Source organism: Ailuropoda melanoleuca, chromosome 4 (assembly GCF_002007445.2).
Source record: "Ailuropoda melanoleuca isolate Jingjing chromosome 4, ASM200744v2, whole genome shotgun sequence".
NCBI classification, from domain to species: Eukaryota; Metazoa; Chordata; class Mammalia; order Carnivora; family Ursidae; genus Ailuropoda; species Ailuropoda melanoleuca.
Window position 1 is genome coordinate 31,136 of NC_048221.1, and position 23,530 is coordinate 54,665.

Consider the following 23,530-nt stretch of genomic DNA (forward strand, 5'->3'; position numbering starts at 1 on the left):
TGGGCTTCAAATCAAGTTTAATAAATAAAACAGCAAGGGATTCAAGGCAGTTATCACTTCACAGTGTGGTCCTTGGTGGGGTGAGGGAAGGTCGAGGCCGACTGCAGACGGGCTCGACCCAAAACCCTCTCCTGGTGACACCCGGGGCTTGGGGAGCGCTGCCCTGGCCCCGTGGAGGACCCCACTCCAATTTGTAAACAGAAACATAAATAAAACGAGGGAAGCGGGGAAAGAGAAGGACCAGGACCCCAAACCATCTTGCTGGGGAGCTTCAACAGAAGTATGACCCACGGGGTCAGGGGAACGGACTGGAGCCAGCCCCTCGGTGCTGCAGGCAATGGCGCCTCGGTACCAAGAGGGTGCAGGTCACCTGTCTCCTCAACCTTACGCCCGAGGCTGCTCGGGGCTGGAGACAGGGAGGAGGCGGGTGGGGCGTAAAGTGCGGCGTTTCCTGAAGTGGAGAGCAGGATGGAGGTCGAGGGTGGGCGGGGCCGACGTCGAGGTATATGGCTCTGTGCCCCACGGGGTTTGGCACCGAGTAGCAGCTGCCCACGACCCCCGGGCTGGGGCAGCCTGTGGCCCTGCCAGGTGCAGGGAGATGGAGCCAAGCGGAGTGCTGAGGGCGCCCCGGGCGGAGGCTGCTGGTGGGGGCAGCATCCTGCCCCATCTCCCTTCCTCCCTGCTGGGGCAGGGACACCTTCCTTGTCTGCTGGCTAGCCGGGGCTGGGCCCTCCGCCTCCGGCCGCCCAATGGGTCCTGCGCTGGGGGCAGCGGCCTGGACAGCACGGACAGCGGTGCTGGGCCCCGAGGGTGCCGGTCTGCGTGTGAGGAGGGCAGGGCAGCGGCCCGGCCACCGCTCGCCCTGTCCTTGACGTGTTCTGAAGCAGAGAAGACGTGACCCGAGGCCCACGAGGAGGGGAGGGGTCGGGAAGACTGGCAGAGGCAGGCCCCGCGGTGGCCCACGTCCAGTCCGGGCCACGCACGCCTGCCCGCGGCCAGGGATCAACAGGTCATCACGTTACAGCTGCGGGGGAGAGACCGAGAAAGGGTCAGTCCAGTCCTACAGACGGCACGCCCTGGGTGCCGTGGGCCGAAACCGTGGCTCCCAACCTTGCCTCCCCCAGCAGACCGTGTTTTCACTTGTGCTGGCGGACAGGCTCCCCAAGGCAGCACTGTCCTTGGCGCCTGGGGAGGGCTGGTGGCTGGGGCAGGGGTGGGAGGAGCCTGGCACTGGCCCCGTTTGTACCTTTTTGGTTTTGAACCTTTTGAATGTATTACCTAGTCAAAAAAATAAATAAGCCAAATTAAAAGTAGAGAATAAAAGTAAAGAAACCAACAGAGCCTGCTCCATGTGGCCAAGCCATCCTCGGGCCCTTGGGGCACAGCCCTCCCCTCTCCACAGCGCAGCCTGAGGCTGCGGGGGACCCAGGGCAGGGGGACCGGGGGCAGGGGCCGCACTCACTGTGACAGGGGCTCCGAGTGCAGCCCGGGGGCTGGGCACGCTGGGTGGGCAGCCAGGAAGGGATTCACGTCCCCAATGCCGATGAGTCCAAACTCGGTGACCGACAAGGCCACCTGTGCCGGGGCCACAGCCTCCTCCGGCTCTCCATTCACGTCCACGCGGCTAGAGATGAGAGGCAGCTCCTCGGGGAGGGCCCCGGGCAGGGCCAAGTCCACAGCCAGTCTCGGGCTGCTGACAGGCTCCGGAGGGGCTGTGGCTGGGGGGCAGAAGGCTGGCTCGTCCAGGGCTGGGGGCCGCCTGGGCAGGGGAACAGCTGGGGGCGTGTCCAGCTGCTGGAACAGACGAGGCCCCGGCTCCGAGGACGGGAGGCTGTCGGAGCTCTCCCCAGGCTCACTGAGACTGCCGGCCGCGCTGTCCACGCTCAGCAGCTCTGCAGGGGAGAACACGGCTCAGGCCGGGCCCCAAGAGCACCACAGCAGCTCTCCTGGGACCCGTGGCCACCCATGCTAAAGCATACCCAGTTACAATCACACTCGTGCTTTCAGGCTGCAACCTCCACCGGGCTCCGGCCCAACCCGTGCAGGTCCAGCAAAGCCCATGGACCGTCCACACGGAGCTATTTCCACACACAGACAAAAGAAACCAGCAGGTCGTGACTCCTGTGTTTTCAAACCAAGACCAGGACACAACAGGTTCAGAGACATTAAAACAAATCAAACAGAATAAGAGAAGCTTGGAAGGCAAAGTGCAGACAAATCTGGAACCTGAGAAACGTCCGTACACAAGTCTGTGATAAGCAATTCCACAAGGAGGCAGATGTGGTCCCCCTTTTAGGCAAACCACGGAACCAACCAGATTCTGGGACAACCTGAACCCCAGAGTACGACAGACTCAGTCCTCATCCTTAGCTCTGTGGTCACATAAGAAACTCAGTCCCGAGTCAGACCCTGTCTTGCTCCCACGTGGCCCTGAACCCAGACACCAGGGAGCCTTGGACACTCATGCAACCGCCCACATGGCACCCAGGGCCACGGGACATACACAGTACCCCTCCACACAACAACCCAGCAAGTCCCCGTGGCCACTCCTGCACGTGACACCCCACCGACTAGTCCCTGGGATAGAGCCCCGGGGTCCCAGGTCAGAGCACCAGTGAGAAGAGGGTCCCCCAAAGGCAGGGACCCACCCCACATTCTCACCTGTGTGCATCCGTGCCAAGGGGTCCTGCTCAGAGCCCAGGCTGTCAGCAGCAGGGGGCAGAGGCGGCGAGGAGCGGGGGCGGCCAGTGCCGTCGGGGTCACTGCTGTCCAGGTCCTGATCTGCATCCCTGTGGGGAGAGCGCACTGTGAAAGGGAGAAGCCTGCCCGGGACACCCAGCCGCCCACCCTGGGGCCCTGGGAGCCCGCTGCACGCACGTGGCTCCCGACGGGCCGTATTTCCTCCGGCCCAGCCTCGTCTGCTGGGAGAAGTAGTCGTAACGCTCAGATCTCTTCCACAGGTAGTAGTACTCCACGCACTCGCCCACGGACCGCGTGCGCACCTACGGGACAGCGGGCGTGTCACCTCGGCCCCCAGACACGCAGAGACGGGTCCTGGAACCGGTACTCTCGGACAAAGCAAGATTCCACCTGCAGCCCCCACCACCCGCTTCCAAGCCGCCCCCGAGGCACATCCCCTCGCTTTAAGCGGGACAGAGCCCCATCTCAGAGACCCCACCACCTACAGGCGCGGACCTGGCACCCTGTTCTTCACTTCACGCCCACGTGTCCAGTGTCTACCTTCCTCTCCTGAGACCACAAGCTCCTGGAGACAGCGGCATCCACCCTGCCCCTCGCAGCTCCCAGCAGAGAGGGGCGAGACGACCCCTGGTGTAGACCCCGGGGACAGAGCCCCCGGCCCAGAGAGGACCATGTGTGAGCCCACGTCTCCCACGGAGTGCAGAGTGTTACTGACACTCCACGGGAGAGCTGCCCACGAGTGCAAACAAGATACCGTTAAAAGGACACGTTACGGGGTTGTGAACCCAACTCAAGATCATATTTACAACAGGACACGGAAAACCAAAAAAATCCTTGTACGTAAAGTATCCTGGGAGGAAAAGGTGCCACAAACACGTGTCCAGCATGCAGGTGGAGTCCACCTGCAAAAGCTCTTAGGGCATAAGATAAATCACGGTGACAAAACAACCATCACAGGGAATACAGTCAGTGACTCCGTAACAATGTCATACAGCAGGAGAAGGCGACCACACTTCTCGCGCTGCATGCGGACTGATGCACGGGACTGTCCGTCATGATTCCATATGCCTGGTGCACGCCTGACACTAACTTGATCTTGTGTGTCAAGGACACTTCAATTAAAAAAAAACTCTTAGAAACCTCTTGTAACGACTGGGGGCATCTTCCCACTTTGGAGGCAGGGGGTAAGTCCTCTGTGGTCTCCCTGGGGCCAGCTCCAGCAGAAGCTTGAAATGCATGGACGGGGAGGCCCCACCCATCACCAGGGTGGGTGGGCACAAGGCCAATAGTACACAAAGGAAACAAAGGCATTGTGCCAACGACACTGAGCTTAGGGAAGCAGCTGGGCTGTGGTGGGAACACAGGGTGCAGGGAACTACATCAGGCCACGAGGCACATATCGGACACCACGCTGGGCATGGTCAGCTGAGCAGCATCCTTCTCTACACCAGCCCTGAGCAGCCCCCTCCTTCACCCCAAACTCCTGGGAGAAGACGTTGAGGCCTGAACATGAGCACGGTTTCCACCGGGCCCTTCCCTACTGCCTATGTTTCCGGGAGCCGTGAGAAGGAGCCAGAGCCTAGAAGGACAGGACGACAGGCTGAGATGAGGGGTGAGGTGGGAGAGCCCCAGGGAGACGGACCGAGGGAAACTCAGACTCTGACACAGGACCACGGAAATACGCCCAGGCAGATGCCTCACGCTGCATGGCAGAGGGGCCAGGGCTCTGCCAGGAGGCCATCGTGGGAGCCATTCACAAAGCCACGGGCAAACGGCATCACCGTGGGATGTGCAGACGCCAGCAACGATCCAGGTCTAGGGAAGGCATAGAAACCTGGCACTCAGCAGGGACCCCATTATGAGTTTGCTGCAGGTGGCAGAGGGACCCACATCCTTTAAGGAAATCAGGAGATCTGGGGCTGCAAGTAGGATCGAGGTCGGGGGTCAGCACTGCGGCATGGGCCCTGGGCACTGCGCCAGGGAGATGGCAAAGCAGTGCCCATGGACCACGAACAGGCAAGACTACTGAAGCTCACCCCTAAGAGTGGAGCCTTTGTTTGGGGACTGGAAGGTGGCCCAGCAGACATCAGCAGAGACTAGAACAAGACACCAAGGGGCGTGTGGTGAGCCAGAGGTGGGCACTAGGACTTCAGCCATGGCTCGCAGGAGTCTGCCCTGAAGCCGGTGAGGGGAGCCCCAACCTCACAGTGGGGTGAAGGTGATGTGTGCCTGGTCTCCTGAGCCCCTCCCAGCCCCAAAGAGCCCCCGGTAGAGCCCAGAGGGGGCAGGGTAGGCAGTGTGCTCACCTTGTTGGCCTGGATCAGGTGGAAATTCTTCCCATGCACTCGGAAGCCATGCTCAAAGTTCCTGCACTCCTCCTCACTCCAAGCACAAAACCCATCTGCAAGCAGGAGGGAGGGCACAACGGCATCAGTGGTGCCCAGGACATGGCAACAGCAGGGGGCAGGGAAGGCCAGGGCCACATGCTCACCTCGGATCACCTTCACGTTGAACCGCAGTCTCCGCAGGGCCTCCTCTGCATTGAAATTGCATTTCACCAGCTCGTAAAGCGCCTGGGAAGAAGCCACACTGACTTCCCACCTGTTCGCCTCACCCCACCCACCCAACCCCAGAGTAACAGCCAGAGCTGTTCACACCACCATCTGGGACAAAGACATGGCGGGGGAGGGGGGGTTGTCACACCTCCCTCCAGGAGTGGGGATGTCAGGGGTGGTTCACACCACAGGAGTGGGGATGGGGGCATTCACGCCACCTTCAGTGGTGAGGACATTGGGGGGCATTCACACCACCCCCAGGGCAGGGATGTTAGTGGGTGTTCACACCACCCCCAGGTGTGGAGACTCTGGGGGGACGTTCACACCATTCTCAGGGGCAGGGATGCTGAAGGGTATTCACACCACTCTCAGGGTGGGGACACTGGGGGCGTTCACACCACCCCCGGGGCAGGGATGTTAGTGGGCGTTCACACCACCCCCAGGCGTGGAGACTCTCGGGGGACATTCACACCATTCTCAGGGGCAGGGATGCTGAAGGGTATTCACACCACTCTCAGGGTGGGGACGCTGGGGGTGCTCATCCATCATCTCCCCATAATGAGTGTTTTTCATTTCGATTTGCCAGCATCGCACGACCACACTGGGCAGGAGCCTCATGGCACACCTCCCCCACCGCCCTCCTGGGGTGGTCTTTCCATTCCCCACGCCCCTTCGTGCCTGAACACCCCTTCCCTCCTGCCCTGCGTGGTCCCCGGAGACCCCTGAGCCGCTGCCCTCTGACTCGGTGCTCCAGCGCCACGGCCCTCTGCGCCCCGTGTGGCAGCCCCACCTGCTCGCTGTCTTTCACCGTCTCCCCCTCCGGGAGCTGCGAACCCGCCATCTCGTGCCACCTCCGTTTCACCGCCCGGTACAGGAATTCCTCCACCTCCCTCTCGGGGAGGACGCTGGGGTCCCAGAGCAGCTGGTCATCGTTCTCGTAGACTGTGGAGAAGGGGGGCTGGGGTCACACCACGGGCACGCCGTCCGTGCGCACGCCGAGGGGCTCCCTCGTCTGACAGCCCGTCAGGAGCCCCTGCCGGGGCACCTCCAGACCACCCGCCCAGTTCCTGCACAGACAGTACTTCGTGACCAGTTAGTTCACTCCGGAACGCGGGTTGGTGTAATGTCTGAAAACCCATCAACGTGAGGACGAAAGGGAAAAAACGACCGTCTCAGGAGACACAGAAACGTATGTGACAGAACTCAAACCTTCAGCTACTAACAGAAGGAAGCGTCGTCCTCCAATAAAGAGCACCTACGGCGGCCCGCAGCCGACGACATACCAAATGGGACACTGAACACACCCCGAGTCTGCGAACAAGACAAGACGTCGTCTCTCACCCTCTTTCCCCTCCTGTCCTCGAGGTGTCGCCAGTACAACACGGCTATGGAAACAAACAGAAGACACAAAGATCGCCAAGAAAGGAAGAAAAGCTTCAAAGTCACACGACCACATACGTAAGAAAATACAAAAGAACCTACAAAATATTAAAATTGGTAAATAAGTTTAGCAAAGCCACCGTGTGCAAGATCATTCAAAATAACAAACTGCATTTCTACTAACAGAAATCCAGTAGACATGAATTTTTCAGAAGATCTCTTATAACAGCACAAACGGGCAATCCGGCGCGCACGAGACGGCTACAGACAACACCGCTGCATTTCGAGAGGGGAACCACACGTGTGGCCCGCAAGCGTCGACGGTGTCACCACAGACTCTCCACAAAGCAGTCTCAGGATTCCGACAACTCTAACCAAAACCGAGCAGCCGACAAGCTAATCAGCAACTTCTATGGACGTACAAGAGCTTCCTGAGGCTGGAGGGCTGGCATCGTCTCAGACGCGGGTCCCAGCGGCAACGATGAAGATAGCATGGCGCCCGCCAGGGTCCCACAGGGGAGCCCAGCGAGCAGAAGCCCCACGGACGCGCGCCGACAGACACTCCGCCCTGACCGCACCCTCGGCGGCGCGGCGGGGCTCGATCGCGGAGCCCGAGCAGCGCACAGCTTGAAGGACCCTAACCCACACCTCCAAGCACACACTCAACAGTAAATCAAGTCGGAGCGTTGCTTTCCACGCGACAGGGAAAATAAAGGAGAACAGCTTCGGCGAAAACTCCTTCACGGCACACACACACAGTACGGTCAGAGCCAACTGACACCGCGGACGTCATTACGACCGAAGACACTGCCAACTGGGAGAAAACATGGCGGTGCCCTCACCGATGACGGTCTTGCATCCGGAAGGACCCCCACAAATCAGAAAGAGAAAGGCGATTCCGTTTAAAAATGCGGAAAAAGCCTTGAGCAGGTGCCTCACAAGAGATCTGCAAACGGGCAGTAAACACAATCCCTTTCCAGAGAATCGCCAACGAAAGCCCCAACCAGACAGCCCTCGTCACCACAGACCCCGTCACGTGTGCACCCGCGGGGACTCCCACGGGTTGCTGGAGGGAGCCTGAGCAGCACGGGACAACTCCCAGCCGTCTGTCCGGGGAGGTGTACGTATGTCCGCGGAGAGACGCACGCAGAGACGTTTGGAGCCACGCACGGAAACAGCCGTACTGCCGACCCACAGCACAACAGACGAGCGACGTGCTCCATCCACACCAGAGAACAGCACACAGCAGCATACGAGGTCCATGCGCCACACGGACAGACTTAACGTCTCTGGTGTGGCGTGGAGGGAGACACCGGCTCCCATCCCCTCGGGACCGAGGACCAGCCGTTCCCTGGAAGAGGAAAAGGCCTGGATGCCACACTCGGCCAAGGCTGGGGCTCCACGCTGAGGTCGGCCCGCGCTCAGGAGCCTCTGAGAGTGCAGCCAGGAAGTGTGCAGCGCTGCCCCTTTCTGAAGGAGGGTCTCAAGTGTCATCAGGGTCACAGAGACGCACCTCCACAGTCCCGTGACCCAGCCGACCTGCACTTTCCTGTCTCCTCCTTTACCCAAACCGCTTACGGGAGAGCAACCAACACATGCCACCAAGCCCACGTCCCAGCTTCTAGCCCGAGGCCTCAATATCTCTGCGGAGAGTCTGTCTCCTCTGTCTGTCCCGCCTCACCGCCAATCTCAGCGACTGAATAATCCTGGGAGAGATTCCTAAGCCAGGGGTGCCAGCCCTGGGCCCACAGGGGCTTTGAGGCCAGGAAAACAAGACTTGGGTCAATAGCCAGGTGACTTCACTTTCCATTTTCTTCACCTGTAAGTGAACACGGCAATGCCTATCTCAAAAGACCAGGGGCCTCACTCCATTTGCCGGAGAACGAGGACAGACAGACATCAAGTCTGGGACAGAGAGCACCCGGTCATCTGGGACAAGACCTGGACACAGGACGAGCCGGGCAGGGAAAGGTGTACACGCCTGGAGAGACGAGGACTGGGGCCTGGGCAGGAAGAGAAGGAGCAGGACGGGGTGGACAGAGCCGAGGGCAGGGGAGTGGGGTGCTGGCTGCACAGGGTGGCAGGACTACACAGTGCTGAGCTGAGGGACAGTGAGCAGGAAGGGGACACGGGCTGGTCCACGTCCTCCTGCCCCTCAAACTCCCTCCAAGGACTGGGGAACTGGCTCTGGGTAGGCACGCAGCGAGTTCCTTCCTGGCTAGACTGGGGTTCTCCTTCTCGTATCTCCCACTCACTAGGCCCCACTTACGTTTCTCACCGTGACGGTCCAACTGCAGGCTGCTGAGGTCGGCTTGGAACTGAGGCCCAACCATGATCTCCTGCAAAGGCAAAGGCCCAAGACAGTCAGGGCTGATGGGTGGCCTGGCCACAAGGTGCTGACGTGGGCCCCAGGGCGGCCGTCTAGAGCCCAGGGCTCATCTGTGCCGTCTCCCCACAGATGCCAAGTCCTGTGGTCTTGAGCACAAGAGGCAGACGAGGGTGTGGGTGGGTGTGAGTGATGGAGTCTGCACCCACTTGTCCACCTGTCTGGTATAGCCAGTCATGTGGCAAGGGGGGGTGAGGCCCAAGGACCCTGGTGTTCTGAGGTCCAACCCAAAGGCCCCAGGACAGGACAGGGACAGGACAGGGACAGGAGCATCTGTGTAAGTCCCAGGTCTCAGGAGCATGGTCAAGCCCCACCCCCGCTCACCTCTCGGGAGCCACGTGCTCAGCCCCGCCCTGAAGGGGCAGAGACCCACGTCGAGGGCGCCACTGGGTCAGAGCCACTCACCTTCTTACATTTGTTGGCAGGAAGAGGGTCCTCCTCTGTGTCGGACGACGTGGAGGAGCCAGGGTCTTTGTCCGCATCAGCCAGGAAGCAGGCTTTGGGGAAAGGGGAGCAGCTGAGTCACACCCACGGCACCGGGTGGCCCACCCTGGCTAGCCAGCTCTGGGACACCACTGCACCTCCCCGACTCTCCGTCCACCTGACCCCATGTGACCCACACCCTGGCCAGATGACAGATGTGCAACGGGCACAGGACTGGGGACTCAGGAGGCTCCCCCTGCTGCGGGCGCTACCCCGCCAAGCCCCGAGCCTCAGCACCTGCCAGCCTCACCAGCCACACAGAGCTGAGGGGAGCACGGTCTCAGGGAGCTGCCCCAAATCGGACAGACTCTCAGTTACAGGAACCAACTCCCTCCTCAGGTCAACCAAAGCCACTCAGTCCCCGCCCACAGGTCATCAAGAAGGTGGGAAGCCCACAGGAGCTCAGACTGCAATCAGGGCACCCACGGGGTACGAGGCATCTCTCTGCACAAGTGCCTGGCCCCCAGCAGCCCGGGCCCCTCCACCTGCATCCCCAGAGCCGTGCCTGGCCAGCCCAAGGGCAGGAGCAGGAGGGACACCTACGTCCACTCTGGTTAGGAAAAAGGTCGGAGGCCTCATGGGAGGTCACGGATGGGGTCAGGTCATCAGCTGAGGACTGTGTCTCTTCCTCTTCTTCCCCTGAAAGCAAATCCTTCGCTATTTGTTCCTTTTAACAAGAAAGCAAAGAATGTGTTTGTGGTTTGTTTCGACAATCTCAAGATAACACACAGTAACGGCAAACAGTGTTGCTGATACCGTGACTGACACCGCGAGCCCCACTCTGGACACATCTGAGCGCGCCTGTGGGCCGCTCTCCCCCTCTGCAGATGGACAAGCCAGCAAGGGGCACTCCCTGAGCCCGGTCCTGCAGTCCAGGAACGAGACAGTCCCAGCTCTCTCCACTAAGCAGGTGGTTTTCACCTCCGGTGATAAAGCCTGCCCTGCTGACACCCGCCCTGGGACCTGGTCAGAACCCGGAGTGCCTGGCCCAGGAGAACCAAGCTGCATCTCTCCTACCGGTCTCCGCTCCGCCCCTCCTCCAGCCCCAGACCGTGGCCACTCTGACAGTCAGCTCTGACTGTTGGGCGAGGGGGGCTGTCACACCTGTCCTCCCTGAACCCTGGCCCCAGTCCACTCACCTTGTCCAGGGTCATGTCCGGGAGGTTGGCTGTGGTGTCACTGCCCTCGCTCTCCCGCTCCGAGATGGGGTCTGAGGCCTCATAGCCATAGAGGGCAAGCAGCTCGTCAAGGGGCATGTCGCTGCTCTGCAGGGGCAGGGCTGTGTCAGGAGGGGCTGCTCGGGGTTCCGTGCCTCCTCACCACACTCATGGCAGCTAACCCCAGCCAGACCCCCGTCCCGCACCCAAGGACTCCCTCAACCCCGGAGAGAGGCAAGGACAAGACACCTGTGCCCAGAGAGACCAACTTGGTGCCTGAGGTCCCCAGCCTTGAAGGGTGGGGCCAGGACCGGCCTCTCCCTCCACAGGTCCTGCCCAGGCTTAACCCCAGCAACGGAAGACGACTAAACATCTGTAACCCACCACCACACCTCGTGACGTCAGTGGACCAGAAGGGGAAACACATGGCCGTGCTGATCAACGTGAAAGAAGTATCTGGTAGAATCCAACACCCGCGTCAGGTTAAAGAGACCCTCAGTACAAGTAAGTAGGGGGCAGTCCACCACATGGACACGACAGAGACGCCGGCAGCCCTCGCCGGCACAGCAACTCCACTCCAGCTGAACGAGAAGGGAGGGTCAAGCCCACCCCAGGGAATGGACACGGTCTGCTGCCCCGAGCCGATGCGACGTGACGAGAAACGGACTGGGAAGGAAGACACGAACCACCACCACCTTCCTCTCCAGTCCCGCCTCCAGGTCACCGCTTCTCACGCCTGCCTCCCTCCTGCTGACACCGGAGCTGTCCGGCCACACCGTGTCCTCACCCCTAGGGTCCCAGTCAGCCTCCCAGATGTCCTCGATCCCCCAAGATGCCAGCTTCTGCCCTGCCCTCACCCCCACTGAGCCCAGGACCCCACTGATCGCGATGTTCATGACGCCTCCCACAGTTTGTGTGTGCACTTGCTGGGGGATTAACACCGGAGCCCAAAGACCCCCGTGGGCCTGGGGCCCTTTCGCAGCGACTTTCCTGAGAATACGACGACATTATTTCCGGCTGTCTGTGCCAACACCCCTGCTGAGGGAGCAAGTCACGGGTGGAGCACAGCACCCTACAGTCAAGGCGGGAGCGCCAGAGTGTGCGAGCCGTCCGCGGGCGTCCCTCTTCGCCACCCACTCAGCTGTAAACGTGCTGCTTGTCCTCAAGAATGCCCTGTGCGAAGTTCCTGAGCTTATTCTCTCTCTCTGAGGTGTCGTTTTAATTTTTCACGTGAGGAATGGGGAAGCACAGGGAGTGCCCGCCACACCCCAAAATGAGGGTTGGTGCAGAAGCGCCTGAGTGCTGCGGTGGCAGCGCCCCCACCACGCAGCTCGGCTCTCTCGGGACAGACCGACTGGCAGGTGACGACGGGCCTCCTGTCTGGCCCCACGCAGACGTCTCAGACACGAGCCAAGCCAGCCATCCCTCCAGACGAACGACTGTGCTGGCTGTAACAGCAAAACTCAGGCTTTTGAGCAAAAAACTTTAATTTTGGGAAATCGGGATCTAACGTGAGCTTGATAAATTTGCAACGTCACTTGTGAAAGCGATACAAAATGGCAGTTTCTGCTTTTATCTTGGAAATTACATTCTTTCTTAATTTTTTTTTTTTTGAGTTCAGGTTAGTTAACACATAGTGTAGTATTGGTTTCAGGGCTAGAGTTCAGAGATTCATCAGTTCTAATAACACCCAGTGCTGATGCCATCACATGCCCTCCTTGAGGCCCATCCCCCAGTTACCCCATCCCCCCTCCCCCCCCAGCAACCTTGCTTGTTTCCTGGAGTTTGGGGTCTCTTATGCTTTGTCTCTGTTTTCATCTTACTTTATTTTTCCTTCCCTTCCTCTGCGTTCATCTGTTTTGTTTCTTAAATTGCACACGAGAGAGATCACATGGCATTTGTCTTTCTCTGATCTTAATCAGTTTTTAAAAATTATAACTGAAGAAAACCTAGATGAGGCATTTAACTAATACATGGCTGATTTTAGTTTTTGGTTAATTTTGAGACGTTTTAAACTCATTTTAAACCTGTTTAAACTGTTTTTCCTTTTTTGAAGAGAGGACTTTTGTCTTTAGTTATAAGACCAAACTGGCACCAAGCAATACATGGCACCAAACTAGGTAAATGCCCCATGATTACTATTTAAAGAAAAAAAAATTCCCAATACTTGAAAGATGTTTGATGAAATCAGTGTTGATATTCTAATGAACTGAAAATTCACATACCAAAGCGCTAACCCCCAATGTGACTGTATCTGGAGATTGACTTTTGCATTAAGAATTACAGTTAAATACGACATGAGGATGGGACTCTGATCCAGTAGGATTAGGTCCTTAAAGAGACCCCAGACAGCATGCTCACTCTTGGCCACGTGAGGACACAGAGAGAAGGCAGCCACATGTAAGCCAAGAAAAGGGCCCTCACCAGAAACAACCCTGCCTGACCCTGAACGCAGACTTCAGGCCTCCACAGTTACATTGTTTAAGCACCCTGTCTACAGTATTAACAAGCAGGTTTCTCAGGGTTTGTAGTGTGGACTAACATTTGCAAGATGGACAGGCTGGAGAACCAGTATGTTGCAAACATCTTACAATGCAGAAGGTAACAGGATCACAGAGGGGGGGAAAGCCAGTGACAAGCTCACCACCAACGGGTTCTAACATAACCACATCCAGAAAGTTCACAGGGTACAGTTGTAGAAACCACTCTGCAACCACCATCACGAAACTACCACTTACTGAACTTGGGTGCAGCATCAAGAAACGTGCACAATTCTCTGAGATGGTGGCCAAGTACCCTCCCCTCTTCCAAGAACAGATCTGTATGAGGCCAGGTTCATACTTCAGAACATATCACAACAGATTAACGTCTGCCTTAAAGACAGCAGCTGGGCTCTCATGTCTGCTTCTGCATTCTGCATTTACAAAAATATAAAGCTATTCCATTCTTCTCTCCAACCTGTTTTGGGGTTTCCTTTTTTTTAAAGATTTATTTACTCCATTTTTTAATACTTTTTTATTTAAATTCAATTTAGTTAACATATAGTGTATTTTCGTTTCAGAGGTAGAGTTTAGTAATTCATCAGTCTTACATAACACCCAGGGCTCATTACATCATATGCCCTCCTTGGTGCCCGTCACCCAGTTACCCTAGCCCCCCATTCCCCATTCCCTCCAGCAACCCTCAGTTTGTCCCCTATGGTTAAGAGTCTCTTATGGGAAGTTTCCATCTCTGGTTTCATCTTGTTTTATTTTTTCCTCTTCCCCTATGATCCTCTTTTGTTTCTTAAATTCCACGCATGAATGAAATCATATAATTCTCTTTCTCTGATCAGCATATTTCACTTAGCATAATACCCTCTAGTTCCATCCATGTTGTTGCAAATGATAAGATTTTTTTGATGGCTGAATAATATTCCATTGTGTGTGTGTATATAGATATAGATATACATATATCCCACATCTTTGTCCATTCCTATGTCGGCGGACATCTCGGCTCCTTCCACCGTGTGGCTACTGTGGACATCGCTGCTGTGAACATGGGGTGCACGTGCCCCTTCGGGTCACTGCATCTGTATCTTTGGGGTAAACCCCCAGTAGTGCAGTTGCTGGGTCATAGGGTCGCTCTGCTGCTAACGTCCTGAGGACCCTCCACGCCGTTCTCCGGAGCGGCTGCGCCAGCTCGTGTTCCCGCCAACTGGGTAGGAGGTCCCCCTTTCTGCACATCCTCGCCCACATCCGTCGTTTCCTGACTTGCTGACTTTGGCCGTTCTGACTGGTGTGAGGTGGGACCTCAGTGTGGTCTTGATTGTGTTTCCCTGAGCTGAGTGACATGGAGCACGTGTGTCTGTTGGCCGTTTGTTTGTCTTCTTTGCAGAAACGTCTGCTCATGTCTTCTGCCCATTTCTTGATTGGATTATTTGTTCTTTGGGTGTTGAGTTTGAGGAGTTCTTTATAGATCTTGGATACTAGCCCTTTACATGATAAGATATTTGCAAGAATCTTCTCCCATTTTGTCGGTTGTCTTTTGGCTTTGTCGACTGTTTCCTCTGCTGTGCAAAAGCTTTTTATCTTGATGAAGTCCCAATAGTTCATTTATTCCAGAGAGATAGAGAGTGAGAAGACAGGAAAGAGGAGAAGAGGGAGAGAGAGAATCCCAAGCGGACTCCCCTCTGAGTGCAGAGCCTGACATGGGGCTCAACCCCACCACCACGAGATCAGGACCTGAGCCAAAACCAAGAGTCGGGCACTCAACCGACTATACCACCCAGGCGCCCCCAACCTGTTTTTGTTTTAGAAAAGTTACTTTTTCATTTTTTTTCAAGATTTATTTATTCAGAGAGAGTGAAAAAGAGAGAGCTGGGAGAGGGGCAGAGGGAGCCAGAGAAGCAGACGCCCCGCTGAGCAGAGAGCCCGATGTGGGGCTCGATCCCACCACGAGATTGGGACCTCAGCCGAAATCAAGAGTCGGACGCTTCACCGACTCTGCCACCCAGGCGCCCCTATTTTTTTCATTTTCATAAATGTCTGTTATTTCCATTAATAATGCATTTACTGTACAATCTACATAAAGCTCTCCGAAATCCTCAATAATTTTTAAGAGCAAAAAGGGGGTACTGAGGCCAAAAAAGAGAGAACAGTGGGTTTAATGCCTAGAGCCCTAAAGCCCCAGAGCCCCATGACCAGGTCTGGCCTTACCGCCCCCACCCGTGACCTCAGCTCCTAGCACAGCGCCTGGCGCTTCAGAGACACACAGGCGTAACTTGTCCCTGTGAGCAGCCCGGGGACCGGTTCCACCAAATGCAGAAACAGTGAGTGACCCAGAGGTTCCAGCCACTCAAGGGCAGAGGGGACCAGCTCAGCCAAGTACCTGGGCAATGAAGTCCTTCTCCAGCTCCCCCTCGGGCTTCTCTGGGCCTCCCGCGGCCTGCTCGCACTGCTCCCGGATGCCGTAGTTCTGGGAGAGGATCTCTACGAGGTTGAACTGATGGTCTGCAGAGCCCATGGACACCACTGTGGAGAAGACACCAACCTGCATGAGCTGCTCGCCCCACACACCCCAACCATCACGCAGGGCAGAGGGCGGCTGGGGTAGGATGCGATGGTGGCCCAGCTGTCACCAGGCACAAGCTCCACAGCCCGTGGCCATGTGTACACGTGTTCATGTACACACACGGGAAGGTCTGTGTGTGTGGTCAGCACGGCCAGTCACCACGGAGGAACCCCCAACAGAATGACCGCAGAGAGAAGAGCACGCCCGGCTAGCTGTACACACACGTTCTGGAAACGTGGGGGGTGTGTTCTCCAGGGGCTCGCTCGGTGTCCCTCACACAGACACCTGTGGCAGTGTGGGGAGGAGCCCACAGACTAGGAAGAAGTGAGCACCGGGGGAGCCCGGGCACAAAGAGCAGAAGGACCCAAAAGGGCCAACGCCCCGAATGCGGCGCGCTCAGCTCCGGGAACACGGAGGTGATGCTGTACGCACACATCCACGCGTCACTGCAGGGACAGCACGGTGCAGGGAGACACACAGGAGGCCCGACAAACGCCAGTCCTTCCTCCTGCCTCAGTGGAGCCACAGCACGACCACCTGCTCTGGCCAATGGGTGGTGGACATGACCAGATTTTTGGTTTTCCCAAAAGAACCAGGATGCGTTCGTTCATCACTCTCTCTCCACCCTGGTCTTCGGTCAGTCATATTTAAAGAAAACAAAGACAAAATGAAATGGCGAGGGCTCCATCCACCCAGGCCAGGGAGCAGCAAAGGCTGCGGCTGGCCTCCTCCCTCCACCCGTTCCACACACAGGAGGGGGAGCTGCAGGGGGCCAGCTTGGGGGCAGGGGGTGCAGAGCACCTGGGAACAGTGCCCACCTAGCACCAAACAACCCAGTTTTCCTGCCTTGGCTGAGGTGCTTCCCAGGCCAGTGGGCCACCCCACGATGGAGGCCCTCTGGTCCTCTCCTGGGCTGCCCTGCCCCCACAGAAGATGAGAGAGTCTCGGCCACTCGGCCCACACACACGTCCTTGGACTCTGAGAGCCAGTGCACTGTGTCCAGCTCTGCCCAGCTGAGCGAGATGTGCTCTCTTCCATCCACAGAGGCCCTGGTGGCCGTGGGCAGGGGAGGGGCGGGGCAAGGAAGGGTACCTGCTGCCGTCTGCAAGCTGGGCTCCCCGGGGCACAGGCTGTGAGTGAGGCAGGAGGCCACGCCAGGGCTCTGCCTTTCCAGTGAGGAGGCCTGCAAAGGAACAAAAGCGAGGTTGGCTCGGTTGTCTGGACCCGCTGGCGGAGGCCTCTGCAAGACGCCTGGGAGCTGGTACAGCTCAGCGCCCAACTCCTCAGGCGACCTCAGGAAGTGGCCTCAGCTGGGAGAGTCTCCCTTGGCTTCTGTGCAGAAACTGACAGATTCCAAAATACATACAAAAAGTCAAGGGACCCAGAGAAGCCAAAACAATCCTGAAAGAGAACAGTTCCTGATTTTGAAATTACTACAAAGCTCCAGTGGTCAGAACAGTGTGGCACTGACATAAAGCCAGACGCGGAAATCAAAGGAACAACCTGAGGATCCAGAAACAAACCCACAGTCTTGCTGCCGACGGAATCGCAACAAAGGTGACAAAACAACTCAGGGGGGAATGAACAGTCTCTCTGATAAATGGTGCTGGGACGACAGGAAGTCCACATGCAAAGGAATGAAGCCAAGAGCCTACCTCACACCACACACAAAGGAGCTCAAAACGGACCCAAGACCTTCAATATGAGAGCTAAAACTACAGAAAAAAAAAAACAGGAATCAACCTTCTGTGGCCCTGGACACACGCCGCAGTTTCTTGGATAGGACATCAAAAGCATAAGCAACAAGAGGAAAAATACATCAACAAAAAATGTTTCTCCTGAAAGGACATCATTGAAGAAGTGAGAAGACGACCCACAGAGGGAGACGAGGTCCGCAGATCACGAGAAGGGGCCCATGTCTGGAATACGTGAGGAACTCTTACGACTCACTAATGAAAAGGTAACTCGATTTAAAAATGGGAGAAAACGAGGGGCGCCTGGGTGGCACAGCGGTTGAGCGTCTGACTTCGGCTCAGGGCGTGATCCCAGCGTTGTGGGATCGAGCCCCACATTAGGCTCCTCTGCTATGAGCCTGCTTCTTCCTCTCCCACTCCCCCTGCTTGTGTTCCCTCTCTCGCTGGCTGTCTCTATCTCTGTCGAATAAATAAATAAAATCATTAAAAAACAAAAATAAAATAAAATAAAACGGGTAAAGGACCTAAACAAACATTTCTCCAAAGAGATACGCAGGTGGCCAATAAGCACACAAGAAAACGCTCATCAGAAGAAGTCAATCAGGGGCGCCTGGGTGGCACAGCGGTTAAGCGTCTGCCTTCGGCTCAGGGCGTGATCCCGGCGTTGTGGGATCGAGCCCCACATCAGGCTCCTCTGCTATGAGCCTGCTTCTTCCTCTCCCACTCCCCCTGCCTGTGTTCCCTCTCTTGCTGGCTGTCTCTATCTCTGTCGAATAAATAAATAAAATCATTAAAAAACAAAAATAAAATAAAATAAAACGGGTAAAGGACCTAAACAAACATTTCTCCAAAGAGATACGCAGGTGGCCAATAAGCACACAAGAAAACGCTCATCAGAAGAAGTCAATCAGGGGCGCCTGGGTGGCACAGCGGTTAAGCGTCTGCCTTCGGCTCAGGGCGTGATCCCGGCGTTGTGGGATCGAGCCCCACATCAGGCTCCTCTGCTATGAGCCTGCTTCTTCCTCTCCCACTCCCCCTGCTTGTGTTCCCTCTCTCGCTGGCTGTCTCTATCTCTGTCAAATAAATAAATAAAATCTTTAAAAAAAAAAAAAAAAAAAAAAGAAGAAGTCAATCAAAGGAGGGAATGCAACACGGGGCAGGTGCTCTGGGAGACAGTCAGCAGTCCTGCAGAAGGTAAGCAGGTCCACTGCTAGGTGGACACTGGAGGGGTCAGACTGTGTCAACCCAACATATGCCACTCTGGCACACGGCTTATTCTGAGATGACGCCAACGGAGCAAAAACAGGATGAGCTCTGCGCTGCTCTGGCCCGCTTCAAAGCGGACGTAATTCCAAGCGGGTGCCTGTCCCCCAAGCCCGTATCCGCCTTCCCACAACTTGTGCCCAGACAGACTCAGTCCTTCTGTCACGTGTACCGCTCTTCTGAAGAGGTGCCCACAGGAGCCCAAGCCCTGACCACCCCTGGGTCACTCACTGCGACTTCTCCCAGGGGGGTGGGTGCAGCGTGTGTTAATCGACTGCTTAGTTCTCTCTCCACAACCTGTCTTTTGTCAGTCTAAATCACAGGGCTGCCACCTGAAAACTGAGGAGGGGCTGAGGGAGAAGGGACACACATCTGCACTAAAGCTCACACGTGAACGTTCACGGTGGGACCTTCATGAGAGCTGAAGGTGGAAAGAACACAAACGTCCATCAGCTGATGAAGACAAACCAAAGCAGAACAATGGAGTGTCCCTCAGCCGCGAGCAGGAGCGCGGCGCCCACACGCGCTGCCCGGGGACGGACCCCAAGCCCATGACGCTCAGGAAGGGAACCATACACAGAAGGCCCCGTGGCGTGTGAGTCCACGTGTGTGACACATCCAGAACAGGCTCCTCCACAGACGGGAAGGGGGCTCATGGGGGCTGGGGGCTGGAGAGGGGATGGGGGGTGACTGCTGATGGGGACGAGTTTCTTTTTGGGGTGATGGAATGTTCCAAAGTTGACTGCGGACGGTCATACAGCTCTGAATGTACTGAAAACCACAGTTCTCTGCACGTGAAAGTAAGTGAATTGTATGAATATACCTCAGCAAAGCTGTCTGCACATGCGTGCGCGCGCACACACACACAAAATCTGAATATTTAACAAAATTAAGCTTAGGATTTAGAAAAAATTTTCTAAGAATTTCCTCACTGGGTCCTCAAGAAAACCTTAAGAGGTTGTGTAATCTTCCTCCTACTAAGAGGAACAAGGGAACTAAGCTGAGAGAGATCAAGTCACTTAACCAGAGTCACACAGCATGTAAGCAGCACAACTACAAACTCCCACTCAGGCTCTGTGGCTCCAAGACCCTTTACAGACCCAACACTATAAATCAAAGTACTGCAGAGCCCCGAGAAAGAGCTGGGAGACAAAGCCAAGCCACCGGCACCTGAGCAGGGCAGGCTGGGGCAGACAAGGACCACGGTGCAGAGACGAGGAACATGCCGCCGGGTGGGAGACCCCAGCTCCCCTGGGAGCAAGTGTGACGTACGTGTGCACACGGCCTCCGCCAGGAGTGTGGAGAGTTCTGAGCTCTGGGCAGGCAGTGTCTTAGGAACTGTAGTCCCAGGGTGGCAGAGGCGGTCAGTGGGATGGACCTGGGACCCCCCGGCAGGGGCTGGAAGCAGGCAAGGAGCAGAGGGCATGGTGGCTGGCCACAGGGCCTCACCTCCATGGCACAGGGGCTGCCATCAGCCCACGTGGTGTGCACCCATGGGGCCAGCACCCTAAGTGTCTCTGAAATCAGACCTGCTGACTCGCCAGCCTCCCAGGGCTCCCTCTGCCATCTCAGCCAGGGCTGGCTTTCTGTCTCCTGCTACCAAGAGCTCTGACTAACAGGGGAAACGGAGCAAGGGCAGAGTGCAGACAGCCCACCTTCCAGGGACAGTCAACTCTGCTCCCATGCGGCACCACCCAGGAGGGCCTCAGGTGTGGTGCTCTGAGGTCCCCGGCAGGGTCTAAGGAGCACGGGGCCCTCATCTGACACAGAGGTTCAGGCAAAGGAGGAGAAAGGAACAGCTTGGAGTGACAGAAAGAGCAGCGGGAAGCCCGGCCCCCAGGGCAGGGGCTGGGGGAGGGGGGTGTCCATCTTCAGGCGGGGGTGGGGGGCTGCTCGGAGCACCCAGTGGCCTCAGATCCCCTAGTTCATTCCCAGATGACTCCAGGGTCCTCGAAACTCACCAAGGAACACAGACGTCATGGTTCTCTTCCCTCCCTGCCCCAACATCTGACCTCTAGATGCGAGCCCACCCCCAACAGTGGGATTCCCAGGCGCTCCACTTCCTTTGTTCAGAACACTCTGGGTGTTTCCATCAGAGGGAAAGCTGTCCATTTTGCCAAGGTGGGAAAAAAAAAAAAAAACCAGGATGGGGAGCAGGCTAAAGGCATTCTGGGTAAAAAAAAGTAAGGGAGTGAGGAGGAAAGGAACTGTGGAGACGTGGTCCCAAAGGAATGGGGAACCGAGGTCTTGGCAAGGACAAGGCGAGCTCACCCGTCCCATCTCAGGTGGACCCTGACGGCTCGGCTCGGATGTGGAGGCCAGTCACTAGGAGAATGGAATGCAGGGCCCTTCTCCCCGCCAGCGTCTGGTTCCTCCCACTGCCCTTCCGGGCACAACCCACAGCAACACCGTGGCAGACTGCACACTCCAAAATGGCAGCACCCACGTGCTCTTCTCCCACTGAGATGCTGGCTGGCCTCCCCCCTTCCAGAACTGAGGTTCTGTGCCCCCTCCCTGGGGACCTGGATGGGCCTGGGACTTGGGGCGGGGGGCTCCATGTGACTTAAAACGCAGCTCCTTGGTTATCTTCTGGGACAGTCACCCAGCCACCAAGCTGTGAGGAAGCCCAAGCCACACAGAGAGGCCGTGGGCACGTGTCCCAGCCCACAGCCAGCGTCCACAGCCACGTGTGAGCAGGGAAGCCTCCTCCACCCGGGCTGGCTCCAGCCCCAGCTACCAGCCCACAGCCACGGCATGAGGACCCTGAGTGAGAGCTGCCCGCAGAGCCCAGCCAACCCTCCGTACCACAGAAGATAATAACAAAACCATGGCCGTCTCAACATCATGAATTTGAAAGTGATTGCTTACACAATGACAGCAAGAGTTTCCACCTAGCCCGGCTGCCCCACCATCCACGGAGCACTTACGCTGGGCCGGGCGAGGCGGCAGGCCCCGGGTGCCCTGCAGTCACCGGGGAAGCAGGTCCCGCCCGCCTCTGCCCACACGAGTTACCAGCGTCACCGGGACACGGGGAACAAACCAGTGGGAGCGGGCACGCACAGCACTGAGGGGAGACTGTGCGGTGCTGGGACAGCACGGAGACAGCGGAGTCCCTCCGAGGAGGACACGGAAGGGAGCCAGAGCGGGAGTGGGGGCAGGGGGAGGTCTGTGGGGACCCCATCGCTGAGCTGAGGATGACAGACAGGAGATGCACTTTACCCAGAGGACAAAGGTAAGCTCTGGAGGGTTTTACGGACAAGACAAAGACAGTGTACTTGGGTCTGTCAAAGATTCATCTGGTATGGTGAGGCAGACAGTCCAAAGCTCTCCCATCTTCCCTCATGGTGCTGAGCGTTACTCCAGCACCGCCAGAACTCAGGCAGCTAACACCGGTCAGGCACTTACTGGGACCTTACACACTGCCGTTTTCAGTGCTTAGAGACCGCTCGTTACCGGTAACTTCGTAAGGGTCAGCCTCCCCGTGCACGCCACTGGGAGACCTCTTGACTCTAGGGTCTTCCCATTTCAGAGATGAGGAGACAAAGCTGTGGACATTCAGTCACCTGCCCAAGGTCACAGACAGTGGGAGGCTCGAGCAACAGGTGTCCTGGGCCCAGGCTGGCTGCACTCATCACTTCCGACCCTTCACACTTGCCAGTCCTTTACTGACCAGCCTCTCGGGCCCTTTAGGACAGGCACCGTGGGGTCTGTGCTCACGGCGAGACCCTTGGGGCCTCACACAGAGCCACGCACACGGGGGAGCTCACACACAGCCCTCCTCCTGCGAAACCAACTCAAATTCACTCCACAGGGCACCACCACACAGTCAACAGGTGGGACACGGATACCCTGGGCAGTTGGCTGCTATGAGGGCTCCAGGGGCTCTGCACCAGGCTAGGCAGAGTCAAGACCCAAACCCAGCAGCTCTGCCAGGCCAAGCATGCTGCCAAAAGGCCACCCTTGCCCCTGAGCCAGGAGCACACACAGACACCAACACACTACCACCACAGCCCTACTGGCTTCTGCCTCTGATCCCAAGGCCAGCCACCGCCCCATGAGGCCTCAGTTTCCCTAAATGCCCCCTCCGAAAGGAGAACAGTCTAAGAACCCTTTGGATACAGCCACCCAGCACAACTGGCTGCTGAGGTCTGGCCTTGCACCCAGACACCCACACCCTCTTTGGCGCAAACGCAGAGCCTGTTGCTGGCCCTCAGAAGGTCACTTGTGGGAGAGAATGGCCACTCCCACCCTGCACGCACCCACCCGTGTTGCGCTACAACATGAAACCCCACTCAGCCCCACCACATGCCGTATACCCCACACACGTGCTGTGCCCGGCTGGGTGGGTACCTTCTCCTCTCCGGGCCTCCGGGGCCCCGCCCATCTCACGAGGATCACTTGCTGAGCCCGTGGACCTTGAGGGGTCGGCCTTAACTTCTGCGTGCCCAGACCGACACGTCATGTACCAAGAGGCACATTTACTGAGCCCTGGCAGGTGCACTGTCTCGTCTGACCCTCAGCAGGGCCCTCAAAGGTGAGGGCAGTCCGCCCTGTCTTAGCCAACATTNTAAAAAAAAAAAAAAAAAAAAAAGGCCCACCCGAAGGGAAAGTTTTCCGTCCCCAGTTTGACGTGACGTGAAGCTATTTGCTGACTGTGTTTGCCCAGACGGTCCTAGGCGAGTCTGATCAAGCGTCACGGTTCCAAACCCTACACACCTTCAAATCGGAAAATCTCTGCATCCCAAAACGCATCTGGCCCCAGGGATTTCGGGGAAGGGGTCTTAGGCCCACTTCACGGACCAAGAACGGCGGCTCTGTGAAGTGAGGCTGGTCGGCCCGCCCGGAGGAAGTCCCGAGGAA

At 57.2% G+C, this 23,530-nt stretch overlaps 1 protein-coding gene across 4 annotated transcripts; it reads right to left on the reverse strand.

Moving 5' to 3' along the window:
* On the reverse strand, nucleotides 1–23,530 carry MIER2 (MIER family member 2). 4 transcript variants are annotated; one of them, XM_034657324.1, is made up of 15 exons: nucleotides 23,387–23,530; nucleotides 16,806–16,896; nucleotides 15,531–15,673; nucleotides 10,644–10,769; nucleotides 10,048–10,171; nucleotides 9,427–9,518; nucleotides 8,905–8,974; nucleotides 6,046–6,197; nucleotides 5,192–5,273; nucleotides 5,007–5,101; nucleotides 2,878–3,002; nucleotides 2,662–2,789; nucleotides 1,463–1,892; nucleotides 1,247–1,278; nucleotides 1–1,024 (listed from the first exon to the last, which is right to left on the reverse strand). In XM_034657324.1, exons 1-14 carry the CDS (start codon nucleotides 23,420–23,422, stop codon nucleotides 1,275–1,277), a joined length of 1,698 nt encoding a protein of 565 aa, XP_034513215.1. In that variant the 5' UTR covers nucleotides 23,423–23,530; the 3' UTR covers nucleotides 1–1,024; nucleotides 1,247–1,274. The 4 variants fall into 4 exon arrangements, with proteins under 4 accessions (XP_034513215.1, XP_019659627.1, XP_019659629.1 ...); XM_019804068.2 differs by lacking the exon at nucleotides 1,247–1,278 and having other exon boundaries at nucleotides 23,387–23,529; XM_019804070.2 differs by having other exon boundaries at nucleotides 1–1,278; nucleotides 23,387–23,529.

Bases quoted from the DNA above. Each gene is read 5' to 3' on its own strand.
- MIER2 (XM_019804068.2), bottom strand. From the start codon at position 23,422: ATGCGTTTTGGGATGCAGAGATTTTCCGATTTGAAG. The intron at 16,897-23,386 runs GTGTGTAGGGTT...GTTCCTTTGCAG, and splicing joins AGAGATTTTCCGATTTGAAG to GCCTCCTCACTGGAAAGGCA. The intron at 10,770-15,530 runs GTACTTGGCTGA...CTGCCCCTGCAG, and splicing joins AGAAGGACTTCATTGCCCAG to AGCAGCGACATGCCCCTTGA.